General features: G+C 39.0%; 1 protein-coding gene across 2 annotated transcripts; it reads left to right on the forward strand.

Annotated features, from left to right (window-relative positions):
• The first annotated feature begins 555 nt into the window (after positions 1 to 555).
• On the forward strand, positions 556 to 17,775 carry LOC122837418 (la-related protein 4). Of its 2 annotated transcripts, XM_044127775.1 has the most exons (17): positions 556 to 1,084; positions 4,916 to 5,024; positions 5,116 to 5,274; positions 6,287 to 6,365; positions 6,604 to 6,740; positions 6,829 to 6,932; positions 7,013 to 7,123; positions 7,209 to 7,262; positions 7,347 to 7,556; positions 8,609 to 8,712; positions 8,956 to 8,997; positions 11,738 to 11,965; positions 13,342 to 13,396; positions 13,497 to 13,649; positions 13,728 to 13,867; positions 13,965 to 14,178; positions 15,142 to 17,775. In XM_044127775.1, the coding sequence occupies exons 1-17, from the start codon at positions 968 to 970 to the stop codon at positions 15,526 to 15,528; spliced, it is 2,403 nt and encodes an 800-aa protein (XP_043983710.1). In that variant the 5' UTR covers positions 556 to 967; the 3' UTR covers positions 15,529 to 17,775. The 2 variants fall into 2 exon arrangements, with proteins under 2 accessions (XP_043983710.1, XP_043983718.1); XM_044127783.1 differs by lacking the exon at positions 8,956 to 8,997.
• Positions 17,776 to 18,484: the final 709 nt, after the last annotated feature.

Genomic DNA, 18,484 nt, shown 5'->3' on the forward strand with positions numbered 1-18,484 from the left:
ATATTTTGGTTTAATTATTTATTCTTGGGCTGTTTTGTGTTATTTTTACTTTAAGTTGTTATCCAGTAAACATATTTTAGTAAGCTTTCCAGAATTGGATTTCTCAAGATAAACATGCTATTCCCTTTTTATAAAGTAATTTTGTTGTCAAATAAAATATATAAAGAGAATTAATTGAAACAATATTTTATTTATTTTACCAAAACATTTTATTAACACATTTATTATAAAAACATTCCTACTTTTAGTCTAGTTATGATAAAAAAATTACATTATAATTATTATAATAAACCTGAGGTGTTGTCATTTACAACTTACACTGCATTTAGAAAATATTCACATTGAAAGATTGAAAGTGTTCTATTTTAAAAAAAAAATAATTACAGGCATACATATAATTTAGGAGGCTGAAATAAAAGTCTTATGCTTTAAGCTTTACTGGAATGTAGAGGTGTTCAGAGCTTGGCTTTATATTCAACAAATAAAACTACAGTAAAAAAAACTACAGGAAGCGGAAGAGGAAACAACTTTTACAAAGGTTAATGAGAACTCGCGGTGGCCGTTGGGACGTCGGCGGTCTGTGTGCCTTCGCCGAGGAAAGGTGCATGTCCCCAGTGTCCGCTCCGCTCGCCCGATAAGGAATGCGCCTTGCGAAGTCGCAGTGTGGTTTAGCATTTGATAAAACTTCAGCCGATACCGTGGTATAACAGGAGTCATGGTTTGGTGTCGCTTCTACGTTTCTTTTCCAAGCGTGCGGGTCTAATTCATTGAGCTAGCTGTCGTTAGCCAGCTTCGTCGATTCATAGCGCGCTAGCTTGCTAGCTGGAGTGTGCTGCTGGCCCATCCAGTTGACCGGGAGACGAGCTCGACTGACTGAGAAACACAGCCGCTGTTTGGAAACGAGGTGGTGGCGGCAGGCGGGGGGCCGGGAGAACGCGACGGGGTGGTAGTGAGTCAGGAGCGGCTGATGAGTTCAGACCAGAGCGGAGAGCCACCGCTGCTGCAGGAGGAGGCTGATCCCGGACCGAAGAGCGGTGGGAAGGACGAGGCTCCGCTGGGGAGCGAGGGAGGGTCAGGCGGCATGGTGAGTGAGGCCTTCTTTAGCTTCTGAGCTAGCTCTTTGAGCTACTTCTGCTAACCCGACGTGGTGCCGAAAAAAAGCACCCAGTCATGGGAAGTACTTTTGATTGAGCGAAAGTCGGATCGGTTTTTGTCAGTTGTGATTAAAAAAGCAAATGTCCCATTCTGTCTTTTGCTCGTATGTACACCGTAGGGGGCTTTTTATGCCACCCTTGTTAAATCTATAACCCTTGCTCTCAGCAAAAAGTGCACTTCGATAAATTACTGAAAAACTGAAGATAATTTCAAAACACTTTAATAACACTAGGGGATTTGCCACTTTTGACGTGCTTTCTTAAAACTCATTTATGGAAAGAAAATCGGGCTTTTGGGGGGGATGTTTTTTTCCCGGCATAATACTGGAGACCTGTTCGCGCATGAGTCACATTTATCAGCTAAAATTAACCCAACAAAGTATCGTGAAGCCGCTAACTTTCGTTTGAGCCGTTTCAACTCCTAGTTTGCTCTTTAGCCCTCCGTTACAGGACATTTTACAATCCCATATTGTGAAAACGGTCTGAGACGCTGCGGCTTAAATATCTGTTTGCAGCCACTTAATACAAATGTGCGCACTGATCGTTAGCAGGGGGCTCCATTGCTGCTAACGAAGCCGCTTCGTCCAGCTCTTATCAAGTAGTTTGCTGAGTAATCATTAGCTTGCTAAGTTTTGACTCGACCATATAATGACAACAAACACAATTTAAAAGTCCAGAATCCCATTTGAATTAATTTGTGAACAGTGCTGCGTCTGTTGACCGAGTAACAGACGTTCATTTGCTGTGATGTTATTTCAGCTAATCGCAGCGCTAGTTAGCCTAGCTAGTGCGGTGACATGCGTTGTGAATACCTGGCCTTCGCCGTGCTGCGCAGTCAGCTGACACTTCTTGGTTGTCCACGGCCTGTGACACAGAAGCATGCATTGTACCATGTGTCAAGTTGCACGGCTCCATAAATGCCCTTCCCTGTTTGAGTGACAAAAGAGGGCCGATCGTTTGGGCTTGTTCGTTTTTGACTGCTGCATACACACGACAATCTAGAGGCAAAACAGGAGGCAGATTAATGTGGCAGTTGCAGGGGTTAAAGGTTAACGTACCTGTTGGGAGTTGGGGTCGCAAACTGATCCATGAACAGGCCTCACTAATTCCTACTATGTCAACACGGATTACCTAATTGTGTTAATAAGTGATGAGTAAATATTTAGCTGTCCTGGAGCAGACATCAGAAAACATTGTTTGTTTAAGATAGAAGAAAAAATATGTACCCAAGTGAAAATAAATCCACTTTAATGTACTGTAGTTGGAATGTATTAATAAATTATTTTCGATCATATCTGTAACCTTGTGATGGACATTTATTGGATGGTTTTATTTTAGAAGATTTTTGATTCATTGTGATGAATATAAATTCCATTTAATAATTACAATATAGTTGGAATTGTTATATTTTCTATACTGTTTGTATCATTAGAGGGTAAAAAAAAATTATTTAACACTAATAAAAAGTTGCTGTTTGCTGTGTAGTGCTAAAAATCACACTACTTTATATACCTAGTGCCCTCACAAAGGCAATTTCATAACTAGTGCATTTTTTAAAATGATTTGTCTGCTGATTGGTGTCATGCAGTCACAGACATGCAGAGTTCACTTAAGTCTGCAAATAAGTTGTTTAGTCATCGTTTTAATGTAACTGCATTAAATGCCACAAATGCTTCTAACATTCTTGAAGTCTACTGAAGCATACAACATTTAAAATGCAAAATATAATCTATTTGGAACTACAGGTGCACTGATAAATTGGTCAGCTGATAAATCGACCACGATTTTCTTAATTTTGATATCTGGGCAAACGGCCGAGACTCGTATGAGATACCGGTCATATCCATCTCCACTAAGGTCTGAAAGTCAGCCACTGTCCTCTCTTGCTCTTCTGTAAAAGAGACCCGACTGACTGACCTGTTCTCCAGGTTACATCTGCACATGCACGGTTAAAAATAATCACCACACTTTTGCAAATCAGCAAAGTTTTTGTTATACTTATCAAATTTTCAGACCAAACAAAAAAAATAAAAATTGGAATCGGGCTCTTTTAATGTTGGTGATCAGCCAGGAGACTCGAATGGGCTCTCACCCATTCTGAACATCTCAGATCACAGGGGTTTTGTGACAGCTGCACGATGTTGGACTGGCACATAAAATCCATGCTTTCCTCACTTCTCTAATATCAGTCGGGTCACAGACACTCTGTGACCTTTATCATCATGGGTACGGTCATCTGTGTCAGGTTTGTGTATCTATTGAAGTGAAACTCAATCAGATATACTGAACTTTGAATGCTTTATTAGCCATTAGTTACTGCATTACAAACAGTACATTGCAGTGTTAATATTGCTTAAACTAATACTGCAATAACACAATAATATGCAGTCCTGGTGCATTCTCACACCATTCTGTGTTTGTTGAGAAGAATTTAAAATATCAAGCAAAATGCATTAATATGGATCAAACTACTTACTCTGTTCTTGAATACTGAAATATTTTTTTAAATGATACTGATACATAATACTAATCATATAAATTATATATATGTTATAACATTTCAGATTAGTTTGTGGTTCTGCATCTTGATGAGCATAATAAAACAGAGGTTTATCTTTGTCAGTGTATTTGGAAGCACAACACCTACTCTTCGTTTTCTAAGTGTGCCCCTTTAAAAAAAAAAAAAGCGTTAAGAAGTCAAACTCCTTTGACTATCCTCTGCAGAGAAACAGTCTGATTCATCTCCCCTCTAAATGTGTAGGCTCGAGGGCTAAAAAATATTACTTTAATATTTTCCCCTCCAAGGCACAGATCATTCAAATAAAAATTTAAGATGGTGAGTTCATATTTCCCCCTAATATTGGAAGCAGTATGAATTTTAGCTGCACTGCCAGGTTGCTACGTGATTGTTTGCAACCTCAAACCTTTTAGATTCACTAAATAAAACTTAAGAGATTTGTCAATTTTGTGTTTATTTTTTAAAAATATATTGAAAACCAGATCTAATTTGACTTTACAAAATGCAACGACAGTGAATAAAAATATATCTATAAAACCTAAACCAAGAGAACCCGATCACCCTTAGATGCAACATTGCAAACCGCACTTAAATTTCAGTTTTTGTTGGGGGTAATTTTCCCCAGCATGTTGGGCTTTGTGGTGAAACCATGATGACGAAACAGATTAGTGTGACTTGGCTGTTATCTCATTGGAGAACTGTTTCCAGGGAACATTTTGCTTTTTTTTTTTTTTTTAGTTTTAGTTACTCTTCTCCTTTCAAGTCACACACTATCAGGTCCCTCAGTGTTTAACATAATGCTTTTTTTTCCACACAAAAATTAAAAAATTTGACTCGGGTGTATTGCAGGAAGGACAAAAGACTAAAACACTTGGAATAGTTGAGAAACACAAAGCTGTGTTGGAACTATTTGTTGCCACCTCTGGATTTTTTTTAGATAGATTTTTTGAGGATTAATGTTTATGTTTTAAATTTGATAGAGAATTTGTACAAGAGTATAATTTCTGGCCACAATACCAATTATGAAATGACAAACATGTGAACCAGCAAAACACTTGTCCTTTAACACACTCTGATTATGTCTGAAACTGATTGCTTTTACATGCTGCATAGATTGCACATTCGTAAGACAATCCCTGCAAGTGTTTTGAAATCCTCAAGCTAGCCAGAATCCAAGCATCAGTCTCCCTTCATTCGAGTTTTGAGTTGAGTCTCACCTGATCCTGTGCTTTCTGTTTTGAAGGTCACCTCAAAGGGTGCTGGTTTGAACCCAAATGCCAAGGTGTGGCAGGAGATCCCCGTGGCCCCCAGCGAGGCTGTCACCAGTCCTCACTGGCCTCCCTCAGACATCAGTAAGTGCTCAACACGGTAATAGAACCTGCATGAAACATTCACAAACGTCTGATTCTTGAATCAAATCCCACATTTTGTTAATGTGACCAGGTTATTCAGAGCCTTCGTCAGCTGGTTGTAAGCAGTACTCTGTGGGATTTACCGCCCTTGGTGACAGCAGCTCCACAGCAACAGCTGAAATAGCAGTAAATGGAATGGACCTTCAAGAGCTGGGCTTTTCTCCCGCCGAGTCCACGACGGGGAGCTCTGGTCAGTCATCTCACCTGCAGCCTCCCCCACTCTCTAACGGTGGCTAAGGAGGATCCTGTCTCCAGTAACTTGAAACAAATATGGTTTTTGGGGAAAATAATAAACTAACAGTCATTTGGTTTTATTCTATAAACGGCATCCATGGGGCTTTGGATTTTGACACGATCAAATAGTGGATTGTGTTGTATAATTGCCCTCTGTCAGACATGACCCTTACATCCTTTCTTTGTGGAGATAATGTATCTGGTGTCCTGTCCTCTGTGGTGATTATTTTTATGCCAATGGAGACCCTCGCTGAGTGAATGCAGGCGGCATTCAAAGCTCAGTTCAGAGGGATTTTGGCCGCTGCTTGGTGCGATTAAAAAAATCCTGTTCACTCCAGGCCTCTAGCTGAGAGTGGAGTGGGAACTATTTATTATTGTGACAAGTTTGCATTGATTATACGTAACAGCTTGTTGGATATATATGTTTTTAAAGTTTAGAAACCTATATTCCTTCCGAAAGTGTCCTTTTATGTTTGCTTGTGAAGTCATTCGCACCGTGTTCCAGATCAGTTTTGAGGCGCCATCTTGTGAGATTGTTAGTTCCTGTTAGTTGTTCTTGCTGGTGACACTTTTTCTTGTATTTGGCTGAGAAGCTGTTCAGATTTGCTGGAGAGGGAAAAGAACGACGGCATGAACAAGAGGAAGTATGCACCTCTGAAATGTAAATGTACGGAGACGAAACAGCCAAACAAATCTATTCACCAGGCTGGATTACAGACACTGATGTGCTTCATCATCTCACAGTCTAGCATAAAAGAAATGCCTTTGGAAGAAATTGATACACATGAGTGTGTGGACATATTTTGTTGGGCTTGGTGCAATATTTTCTAACACATGAACGTAATTAGTTTGTGTTTACTGTGTTTTGTTTATTTAATGGTTTCATGTTTTCCTTTGTCTGAACTGGATGATCTCAGTTATTTGTACAAAAGTTTATTTGATCCTTTTTCTTGCAATTGAATATTTAGATTCCAAAACTGAAGAACAAGTGTCCTCTGAGAATCTACGAGAGTCTCTGAAGAAAGAGCTAGAGTTTTATTTCTCAAGGTAAGAGCCAAAGACTTGTAGATTTATGAGGTAAACGAGAGTCTCATTTACCTCATAAATCTGACATGAGTCGGTGTGGGAAGCTGACGGTATAACGAGCTTGAATAAGAGTTTCTGAGTTTCAGAAACTCCGAAAAGAAAAAAAGAAAATCTCTCTGGAGCAACAAGTGGGGATATTCTAGTTTCTGACAAATTAAGAAGCGACTAATTTGCATGGATTTCTAATTTTGTTGCACAGAGAAAACCTCTCCAAGGATTTATACCTCATGTCTCAGATGGACAGCGACCAGTTTGTCCCTATCTGGACTATAGCCAGCATGGAGGGCATAAAGGTTCTCACCACAGACATGGAGCTCATTCTGGATGTGTTGAGATGTAAGTGAAAGGATGAGCATGGTGCTTTGTAAAAATATTAGTAATATGACATGATTGTCTGTATTTATATTTGAAATGATCCTTCCAGCTTCTCCAATGGTACAAGTGGATGAGAAAGGTGAAAAGGTTCGACCGAATCACAAACGATGCATCATCATCCTGAGAGAGGTCCCTGAAACCACACCTGTAGAGGTACTGCCACGTTGTGCTCATGTTTAGGAACAACTGAGACATTTTTGGAAACTGAAAACTCACTCGTCTCAATCCCACAGGAAGTTGAGTCACTGTTTAAAAACGAAAATTGTCCAAAGGTGATAAGTGTCGAGTTTGCGCACAACAACAACTGGTACATCACATTCCAATCGGACACAGATGCTCAGCAGGTACGTCTGGTTAAACTTCACTTTGCTCATATTCAAGGTGGAACACCTTAAATGACCTGATTCGACTCCTGAATTGGTCTTCCAGGCATACAAGTACTTAAGGGAAGAAGTCAAAACATTTCAGGGAAAACCCATCATGGTAAGTCGAGCTGAAATGTTTTAGTTTGTAAGCCCCCTCCTTTAAGGAACCTTGACTCATTTCTTGTTTCTTTGCATCTAATAGGCACGGATCAAAGCCATCAACACATTTTTCGCAAAGAATGGTTACCGTAGCATGGACAGCAGCTTGTATGCTCAGCAGTCCCAGAACCAGTCCCAGTACAGCTCTCCACTTTACATGCAGCATGTCTACCCCCAGCAGCAGTACCCGGTCTATGGCATTGTGCCGCCCACCTGGACTCCTTCACCCACACCCTATTTTGAAACTCCTCTGGTAAGAACCGACAATAAATGACCTGCAAGAAGCTGCAATGGGTCCCAGACCAGATAAATGTTTAATAAACCCTATTTAAAAAAAATTATGCATTTATTGGTTATCTGACCAGTTTATCTCATAAACTGCTCTCTTAATTTGCTGTTGCTAATGATTCACCTCTGATGATTATTTTGGCTTTTCATATAAAGGTGAAGATAGTTTATGTGGGTGAACTCAAACTTAGAACTTTAATTTTCACACATAGTTGGTGTAAAACCTGATATTTCAGGTTACACTCAGGGTTTCCCCCAGTGCATTATAAGCCTAATCATTGCTTATTTATTTTTAGGCTTTTTAAATGTTTAAGACTTTATAGTTGGTGTTTAGGTATTGATAATGTCTTCCAATAACACATAATTACCTAGTGATATTTTTCAAATTTCCTGTCAACTTTAAACATTTTTTTATCTCAAAAACATGGCGGCCCATTGGATGACTTCCTTAGCGCCCCTACCACTGGGGTTAGCAGGTTTTCTGGGGGAAGCCTTGAATGTCTTTTGGTTGGCAGCTGCTTAACATGCATCTAAATTAGCAGAAGTGTGTAAAATAAAAAAAAGGCTCATTATTAGCTCTATTACTTCCAATTAGGAAAGCTTTTTCTTGTGTACACACAAGTCTCCTCATTCTGCGTATTTAGTGCATTATCAAATTTTGTGAACTGGGTGGTAAAGACCAGGCCACGCAAATGTTTTGCATTCAAAAATGTAAGGAAAAACTATTGGAGTCTAAAATGTTGATCATTTGTAGTAACCCATCTTATCAACTCAATTTGAGAAAAATATACAGTGCTGCACAATATTAGGAAGATTCACTGTGTCCACAGTGAGTTTTAATATCTCGTTCACTAAAGTCTAGATGAAGTGGAGGTGTGTTGAATCGCTCTACGAGCTTCAATGTCTTCAAGATTTCCCCTGTATTACATTCTTGGACTGCTGCAGAGTACATAATTGAACAAATTGCTACATAAAACAAGATTAGTCAACGCTGCCATTTTTTCCTCCCTGTTGCAGGCACCGTTTCCCAACAGCGGCTTTGTGAATGGATTCGGCTCTGCGGGACACTACAAAGCTGGCTCCGCCGCTCTTAACCTAACTCGCCCATTCAACAGGAACCGGTAAGCCAGACCTTTTTATTTGCTGTGCTGCATTTTCTTAACGTTGTGACTCAGACTTCAGCCTGCTGTTTTCGTAAATGTACTCTTAATTGGAGTGTGGCATTCACCACTTGTTGTTGTTGTTGTTTGCATGTTAGGGTTAAACTGTGAATGTCAGATCATCCGCAATGCAGTGTTGTCTGAAGAAAATGTAACCACACAGGGAACTGCTCTTCACTCCCCTCTTTCTTACTGTCCTCACAGTGTCCCTCTGTATTCAAGAAAGAATGTAATAAATGCCTTCAGGTACCACTATACAATACTGTATGATAAGCTTCATCGCTACCCTCATGTCTTGTCATACTGCTGCAGCCTAATGACTAAAACCACACCAGGACTGACAATCGGATATCTTTATTTTGGTCCTTATTTAAACTTTCATTGCTGTGATGATGCTTGGTGTCATTCATATTAATGAAATTGCTGGATTTTTCCTGCGATTTGATTGCTACAGTTTTTTGCCATTTGAGGACTCTTGGCACCAAACACATCCCCTTGCATTGACACACCAGCATACATCATTACAACTAACCACTTGTTTTACCTTTCATTGCTGCTTTCTTCATTGACCCAACGCGCCATGTGCTGTAGCAAAAGAGCCGGCAGTAGAGAAGCTGATAAATGCGTTCGACCCGATGATGAGATCACGATGCGCATGGAGGGACAACATGGGAGGAAGATTACTGGCTTTGGTCCTCTCTTTTACTCCTTCTTTTCTCTCCCCTGCTTCTGTTTCTTTCTTTCCAAAGTCAGGAACTTCACTCCCATCCCGATGAGCGTTCAGATTATGAGATCTGAGGGTCGAATCTTTAAAAGATCAAAATTTGAATCATGTTTTACTTAAAAAAAAAAAAAAAAAAAAAAAAGCTTTAATTTGAGCTGTTTTACTCAAGTGTTGTCAACTCTACTTGGTGAATTTATGATTGGTGGCAGTCTTCAGCCCTCCAGCCAATCATAGGCGCACATGAAGCCCAGATGAACCATCCGCTTGTCTACATTGTGTTTAAGGAGGCAGCATGTTGTGTGATTTGGTCGGTGGATCCATAGTTTCCTGTCACATCATTTGCATGTTGCCGTTTTCTGGATGTAATGTAAAGTTCACTTCTCCTGTATGGGGTGTTTCTCCACCAAAGTGGTTCCAGTGCTTGTTTAGTGCATTTTGTTATTTAGCATTAATTGATTTTTTTTTTTTTGTTTCAACTGTTGAAGGTTGTTCTCACAAGCAGCTGGACTTACACCAGCATCACTAAGATTGCTGGGTGGGGGTAAAAAAAGGCATCTCCACCAACATGCTTTAGTGTGGGGGTGGTGTGTTCAGTGTGTAGTGTGAGATTGCTCATATTTTGGTCCTATATACAAAACCTTCTGTCATCCAAAAAGATGTTTAATTATTAGCTAGAATACATTAGGGCTGAAACAATTAACTGGATTAAATAACTTTCGAAATTGAACAATTGTTTTCTGAAGTGTGCAGACTCAATAAAAGCCAGTTTGCTGAAAGAAAAACATACCAAGAGCAGTAATTAAGCCAAAATTGTACCAAAGAAAATCTATACGTGTGTTATGTTCCACCCAGAACAAGGGACTTATTTTAACTCCAAAACTCATACTAATCAACAGATCAGCCCTACACTGTAGATATCAAATCAAGTAGGGTTTAACTTTTTACACGTTGATGCTACAAGTATTTTTTTTTTAGCTGTAGATGGATCCGTTCCTACAAATGATGAAGTATACACTAAAGGAGTGCTGTCATTGTATTCTAGGCATCAAAACTTTAATTATTTAAAAAAAGAATTTGAATAATTTGTATATTTCCGTAATTATACAAAGCCTTGAGTGGATAAATAAAAAATCTTCACAAAGTGACAAATTTTTTTTTCTCCAATTAATCATTATAATAATCGATAGAATAATGAGTTACTAAAATAATTGTTAACTGCATCTCTAGATTCGACGCAGCATCCCCGGAGATCAATCAGGGTTCCTGTTGTGTTTTTTTAAGAAAGACTTGAGCTGCAGCTCAGCTCTGAACCAGCACTGGAAGCACTTTTGTTGACATGGGATTGTTGTGGCTTAATGTGTCTTAGCCTTTTCTATTTGTGAATCTCAAAACATTTCTGAATGTTTACTAAAATTTGCATCATTGAGAAATTGTTGCAGGAGATTGGAAAACGGGGAAGTAGATCTGGTAAAACTTGACTCCCACCAGTATGGGAGCTTTACTTGGTGTATGAACCTGCTCTGTTTTTGCTCACAAAAATCAGAGATGTTTGGCTTCCAGGTGAAATTTCAGGATGAACCTAAAATGCACTTTAACTTTTCCAGGTGAAGTTAATGTGACCTCTGCTAAGCTTCTGAACGCATGGGTCCAACTGTTAATGTTTCAGTACTTTTTGCACAAAAAGAAGCTCAACGACTAAATTAACAATAGATGTTTAATGTATTTTCTGCTGTGGCAGATTCACCACTATTGGCTTTTGGTTTCAATACATTAAGATGACAGTCATCTTCTTAGATGCCCTACTTTCATGATGTGTCACTATAGTGTGAACTTTTTACATTTTCCATAAATTTCACCAGACAAGCATCCCAAATCTTTTTTGTGTGGATTTTTAAATGCATTGACTTTCCATTGAACTTCCCTGCATTGGATTTGCAAAAACATTGTCCTAATTTTTGATTTTCTATAACTTTACTGCAACAAACTTTAAACACTGGTCCTTGGTGAGCGCATGTCCATTGGACACATGACATGGATTAAATAGAAAGGCTAAAATCATATTAAGTGAATTTAATTTTCACTGTGTCTACAGTTTGTCTTGTATTTCTTTAAATGACTTGAATCATTCAGAAGTTTGGGAATTTGCAATGTAAACGTGATTAAAAGTTAAAATGACCTCATACTGTTCATTTGAACCTTCTGGCTCTCGGCATAAATCCGTGTCATTTTAACGAAACTTTATTTGGGTTTTTACTTCGACAGAAACCACGTGAAACCCCAGATTAGGACCAGTGAGGTGACTGCAGCCTCAATAACACCTGTTCCCCTGGAGAGTCTGACCGGCCTGCGCAGCCCCCAGCCTCCCGTCATCGGCGCCCCCACCTCCACTCATCAGACCACCGCTGACATCACCTCAGCCTTCTCGCAGCTCTCCTCCTCTTCGTCGTCTTTGGACCCGAATGACGACAGCGGCATGGCAGGACGTGGAAGGTAAACCGACGATCCCCTCGTTGAACCTCATTTCTGTATCGATGAAGTATTGGTTGTGTTTCACGCGTTCGGTTATGATGTCTGAGAACTATTAAAGTCGTGGTGTTTAGTGTGTACTGTGATCTTTTGAGATTTGTGTCTCGGGATAAAGAGTTTCAATGCCAGACATTAAGTAAAAGTAAAAATTTGATTCAAGGTGTTGGTTTCACTCTACAGTCAGGTCATTTTTATTTTTTTTATCAAGGTTTTATTTCAAATCAGTTGTCAGTTCATTTATGTCGCACACAAAAGTATTTTTCTGATAGCTGTGTAATGTAACCAGATGAAACCTAAAATAAATACAGTAATGAAAATGCACAGTTCTATTAACAGCAGTTTAGCACTTGCAGCAGAAAACAGAAGTGGTTCTGTGTCTGATGTTTCTATAATGTTTACCTTTGCATAGTTACACTGATTCTCTCTGTAGTCAATTTTATTACACAGTTAAACTTCATTGAATATCGTAGAATTGCAATAAAGTTAACCAGTCTTGCTTTCTTGTAATTGCAGCATATATGACTTCCTTAGAATTTATATGAATTAACTTTAATTGATAAAGACAAAACTAAGAATTTCTTTGATTTAAAAAAATCTAAAAAATGGGCGTGCGGCGGTGGCATAGGGGATAGCGCGACCCATATATGGAGGCCTTCAGTCCTCGACACGGTTGTCGCGGGTTCGATTCCCGGACCCCACGACATTTGCCGCATGTCTTCCCCCCTCTGCATCCCCCTTTCCTGTCAGCCTACTGTTATATAAGGGACACTAGAGCCCACAAAAAGACCCCCTGGTGGGGGAAAAAAAACAATCTAAACAATTTGTTTGCTTTTTATTTTATTACTTTTTTTGTACATTATTTTGCCACTATAGAAGTCACGGCTATGCATGCTTTCCGTACGTTCTATCCGAGAGAAACAAACTTATATGTACAATGAGAAATTATTTTTTATACTACTTTCAAGAAGGTTTTACTATTTCTGTGAATAAATTAGATTTGTCACTTTGTTCTTAAGGTGTCCACAACAGATTTGACTCGACGTCAACTTTGATTTAGTAAATTAAAAAGGGTTGAGAGGTTTAGACAATTATTGCATTGTGAAAAATTAATTAATAAAACTACAGGACACTTGGTCACACCTGCACTTTAATTGGCATCTAATTTTGAAAAGAAAAAGAACCAGAAAGAGATTCTTACAAAGCTTGAAAGCATCTGGATGATACACATATGAATTAGCTTTTGCTATAATCTCTTATACGATCAAATGGCGACATTTATGTTTGATTTGTACATTGTCCTGTTTTGAAAGGATATTTTTAATCAACCGTTTGTCTTTCAGACGAAGCACAACTTATAGAGGAACGCGAAGGAGGCGAGAAGATGAGCGGAACATGGTAAACAGCCGCGTCTCATTGTGGAGATTATTTTGAATTTTTTTAGAGCTTGAACCAGGATTCCATGATTTGTTTGTATTTTTTTCGTTCTAATTCACAGAGGCCGGTCCCTTTAGCCGAGGTGAAGGTTTCTCCGCCCAAGTTCGACTTGGCCGCCACCAACTTCCCGCCACTTCCTGGCTGTGTGGTCAGCACACAGGGTGAGCCGGTGCTAGAAAACCGAATGTCCGATGTCGTACGTGGTTTGTACAGGGTAAGGATTCTCTTGATTCATGTTTGAGCTGCTTGGGTTTTCAGAAGTGTAATGCTTGTGGTTCTCCACGTCTTAAAGACGGAGCAAACCACTAAAGAAACCACTGTGAGTCCAGCATCAGCCCAAACTCCGGCCACAGAGGAGGCTGTGACCGTCTCAAGTCCCGCCCCCACCATATCAAAATCCGTTTCTCAACCACTTGGATCTCTGGCTTCCCGGTATGATTGTCAAATTACTTTTTTCTTCATATTTTGAGATACTCGCATGTTTCTGTTAGCTAGTGTACTAAAGTCTGATATGGTTTTTTTCTGACAGTATAAGTAATCAGGAGAAGAGAGTGGAACGGGCTGAACCCCCAGTGTCCAAAGTCAGTCAGCGTACACCAGTTCAAGCTACTGTGAACTCCTCCACCTCCTCCTCTTCCTCACAGCCTACGCCAAGCTCACGACCTCAGCCCTCTGCTGCTTCAACGCCGCCGACCCCCAACACGCCTGCCGCGTCTACAGCCGCTATTACCACCCCGGCACAGGTAACGAATGAAATCTGCTCTTTTGTTGCCAATTTTGTTATCAATGTGATTTTTTTTATCCTGATGATGAGAAACTTTGCATAGAGGGAAGTGAAGGAGTGGACAAACTCTCTCTCTCTCTCTCTCTCTCTGTCTCCATCTCAATCTTTCTCTTCTTCTGCTTTTTCTACTCTTCTTTAAGTTCAGAGAGTTCACTCCTGTCCCAGTGACCATTAAGATTATGAGATCTGAGGGTTTGACCAAAGAAATCACAATGTGCCTTACATATGTATTTATACCCCTTGAACTTTTTACCTCGTTTGGATTTTAGGTGATTTACAACACAATGTAAATTTAAAGAGAAAAGAAAACAACTGAGGTTTTTCAAAATTATAACTATATCAAATGGGGGTTTTTTATTAGAATTTTTTAGCTGTAAACTCATTTTTTTCAAGATCTCCCTTCATGAAATGGTCAACGAGTTTTTCTAAAGGGATCTTTATCAGTTTGCATAATTTTCCGAATTGCATCAAGCAAAATGATTTACTACGTTGGCATGATTGGGTAAAGTTTTTTTTTCTAACCCAGTAAAAATGTTGTCCCACTCTTCAGAATAACTTATCAGTCCTAATGGTAATATTTTTCCACCGCATTATCACTCCCAACAACAGACCTACAAAATGTTGTGTTGTTGAGATTGAAATAGAAATAAACAAAAATTAAATAAAGCAGAACTGAGAAAAAGAAAATTACATATAATGTGGCGTTAATTGGTTTTGAAAAAACACAAGCACATCACTGTGTTGGTCTATTACATAAAATTTCTGCAAAATACATAGATTTTTTTTTTTTTCATTTCCTAACTAAAGTAGTTGTAGAAATACTTATTGAAGGCACTGTAAATAAATGAATCAGTAAATCATTTTTCACCCTCACAGAACTTTTTAACATTAGATGTTCTTTTTCAAATCCACCTTGCTTCAGGAACCCCGTAAACTCAGCTACGCCGAAGTCTGCCAGCGGCCTCCCAAGGACCCTCCCCCCGCGGCCCCGGCCCCCTCCGGCACGGCGTCTGGCCAGCCGCTGCGTGAGCTGCGCGTGAACAAGGCCGAGGAGCCGGGCTCCGGCACCAGCCCCGGAGACAAGCAGGAGCGGGGCCACGACAAGGACGGGGGCTGGGAATGCAAAGAGAGCCGACCGCCGCGCGAACGTGACTCTCCGGGTTACTACCGCAGCAACGGCCCCAGAGGCACTGGGGGGCTCAAGTTCCGGGACCAGCGGCGCCCGCCGCCGGCTCGACGAGGCTCCCCTCAGGGAGGCTTCAGGCTCACTGGCAAAGAGCAGAACATACCACCAGTATCGCCAAAGTAAAAACTTAACATGAATAGAAAAAATCTGTATGAATATATATATATATATACACGTGGATATATAAATATATATATAAATATATAAAACTATATTAAGATAAAATAAAAGCAACAACTTTATGGTAGCCACCTTTCCCCCCCCACGGAGACTGTCCAGAGAAACGCTTTTAAATGACTGACATCCAGGACTTGAGGGCCAAGTGACACCTGATGAACTTCTTTCTTCGACTGGTTCAGAAACTCTTCTTGTTTTGGTCTCCGCCGTTACGCTTAAAAGATTTTAAGTGTGATTTATCTGAAGGCTGCGCTCATGCTCTGCTTGGGGATGGTGGGTTGCTGGGCCTCATATGTGGCCCTCTACCTATTTTTCTTCTTTTGATTTTGAAAAATAGATGTTGGTCTGCAAGAACAATATGCACTAAGACGAAAACAACATGCATATATGTCATGTACATATACAAAGATATCACTAACACGCAAAGAGACATCAGTTGTTTTTTTGTTTTTTTCCCTTGTGTGCTTAGGTTTGCAAGAATGACTGAAGGGTTGACTGATGTCTGCGTATGCATTGATTGTTTAGCAAAATGAGTGAAGTGCTCCAGTTGCACTGACGTAACAAAACGGATACCTTGATTTTTACAGCAGAGATTCTGAATTATTGTCCAGAGATCGGACGGTCTGGTCTTCTAATGTATATTAATGAAAATGTGTTTAACAGTGGTGTTTTGATTCCGATTTACGATTGGATTCGGAAACCGTTCACGCCACGGTGGTCTGTTTTTTTTTCTTTTTCTTTTTTTTTTTTTTTTTCTTCTTTCTTTTGCGTTTGAAGCCGAAATACAATTTGGGGGCATCCACTGGTCCGTTTGCCATGGTGAACCTGCAAAGCCTGGTCCAAAGTTTTTCATGTTTTGTTTTTTCCTGTTTATCAGAACCATTTTTGGGTCTATCCACTGCAATGAATTCAGAACTTCGTCATCGTTGATAATCAGTCAGGTTCTCTGTTTACATATTTTTTTTTTTTTTTTCTTTTTTGGTAGCGGGGGTTGGGTGGTGCGTTTTCCTGAGAGAAATCTATACGTTGATGGTAAGAGTTGACTGTTTTAGTGTGCCTGGTGGTTCAGGTGAGGTTTGGCTTTTCTACATTATCCCAGGATATTCAGGTTAAGCTTATATCTGTGAATTGTTCCTAATAGTGACAAAGTTTAAAAAAAATAAATAAAAAAAGAGGCTGTGGAGTGCTGTTAGATAAGGATGATAGCTACACAATATCTGGCAGCCACGTTGTGGAAAGTAAGAGCGTTTTTCCCATGCTTTGTGCCAGCTGCCTGCGATCATAGTTCTAGGATAAAGTTTTTGATTTTTATTGATGAGAAATGCTAAATAATTTAGCTTGGGAAGCTTTTTGGCTCAGTGAAACTGGATTTTTGAGAAGCTGTAGAGGTTTAGTTGCCTTTGCTATATTGTTATTATAACCCTTCACTAGAAAAGTGTGTGGGAGAATGTAATTATTTCTAGTTCTAAATTTGAAGAGAGAGAGAGAGGCTATTGACAAGGCATCTTATCGGATTGTTGTTTTTCTTTTTTGTGCTTTAGGGTGAGTTTGCAGGTTTGTTTCTTTCCTTTTTTTTATTTTTGGAAAACAAGTTGACTTAGAACATGAAGTTTGACTTACTGTATGTATTGCTTTTTGAATTTATTTATTTTAATTTTAACGCTTTTCTCCCAATCTTGGTAGGCTGGTTTCCCCAAAGTTGTGTGAAATCGCATTGTCAAACTAAAATCACGCATATGACATTTGTATACTGATCGAGATGTCAGCTGAGAGAAAAATACTTGATGCATTTACTTTGGGTTTGATACTGCAGTAAACAAATATCCAATCACTGGGGCTGTTATTTTTTTTTTATTATTATTATTTTTATTTTCTATTGAGTATGAGCAGCTAGTGATCTAGTACAATTAAAGAAATGCACTAACTTGTTTTTAAAAAGAATCGTACTCATGAGTAATGTGAAATAATTTTAGAAGCATATGGTTGATGTTGACAGGCTTGCAAATATCTACAGGAATTGCTTTCCCCCCTCTGCAATATTGTTTGGGTTGTTTATTTTATTTTTGTTTGTTTTTTTCTGTTTAATTTGGATTGGGGTGGCAACAGGAAATGTAGTAATCGATCAACCAAGTGTTTGAGACACAATCTTAGAACTGTATGAAATGTCACCAAAAATAAATTATTTTGATTTGGCTTCCAAGTCTCACTTGTCTTAAGTTTGTTCTCAAGTGGTGTTGATCTCGCCCACACACAACACAGTTAAGGGTTGCCTTGTAGTTTTTTTTCTTTTGTGCATTTTTCTTTTAATTCAAACTGGTAATTCACAGCTGAAGACATTTACACCGTTATAAGTTTCTATCTCCAAAGGCTCGTTGTGAAGTGTTTTAAATTTACCCATCTGCTTTAAAAAACAATGCTGCATTGAAGTTATGTTTTCAATATGGGCTTTTACAAAATGGGAAAATGAAAGTAGTAAATCCATGGCTGAAGATTATCACTAGGAGTAATTTTTCTGTTTTTTTTTTGTTTTTGTTTTTTTCAATGCTGTAAAATTGTTTCACAGATTTGTGTGGAGCTGCTTTTGCAGAAAATATCTTAACGAGGTCAAACAGATTTTTTTTTTATGTGGTTTTAATGTTGGAGGTGTACATTTGTCATTTCAAATTTTAGAATTTGTTTCTTGCAATCAATATTTTAATTGGCACATCTTAAAATGATCAAAATAAAACGGGTTCATTTGAATGCCAATGTATTTTTCCATTTCTATTTTTAATCTGACATTTCAACTCATGCAAGGCTTTAAAATTCTGAAATTTAGATGGTAATTTTTTAATGAAAGAAAATACCTTTTTTGTTGATCTTGAGTGTGCATTTTTGCACAATTCACATTTATTCAGCATTA

This window comes from Gambusia affinis, linkage group LG01 (assembly GCF_019740435.1).
Source record: "Gambusia affinis linkage group LG01, SWU_Gaff_1.0, whole genome shotgun sequence".
In the NCBI taxonomy this organism is placed as follows: Eukaryota; Metazoa; Chordata; class Actinopteri; order Cyprinodontiformes; family Poeciliidae; genus Gambusia; species Gambusia affinis.

Excerpts from the sequence above, each read along its gene's own strand:
- LOC122837418 (XM_044127775.1), top strand. The coding sequence starts at position 968 with ATGAGTTCAGACCAGAGCGGAGAGCCACCGCTGCTGCAGGAGGAGGCT. Across the intron at positions 5,275-6,286 it reads GTCCACGACGGGGAGCTCTG|ATTCCAAAACTGAAGAACAA; the intron begins GTCAGTCATCTC and ends TTGAATATTTAG. Across the intron at positions 14,179-15,141 it reads CTATTACCACCCCGGCACAG|GAACCCCGTAAACTCAGCTA; the intron begins GTAACGAATGAA and ends ACCTTGCTTCAG.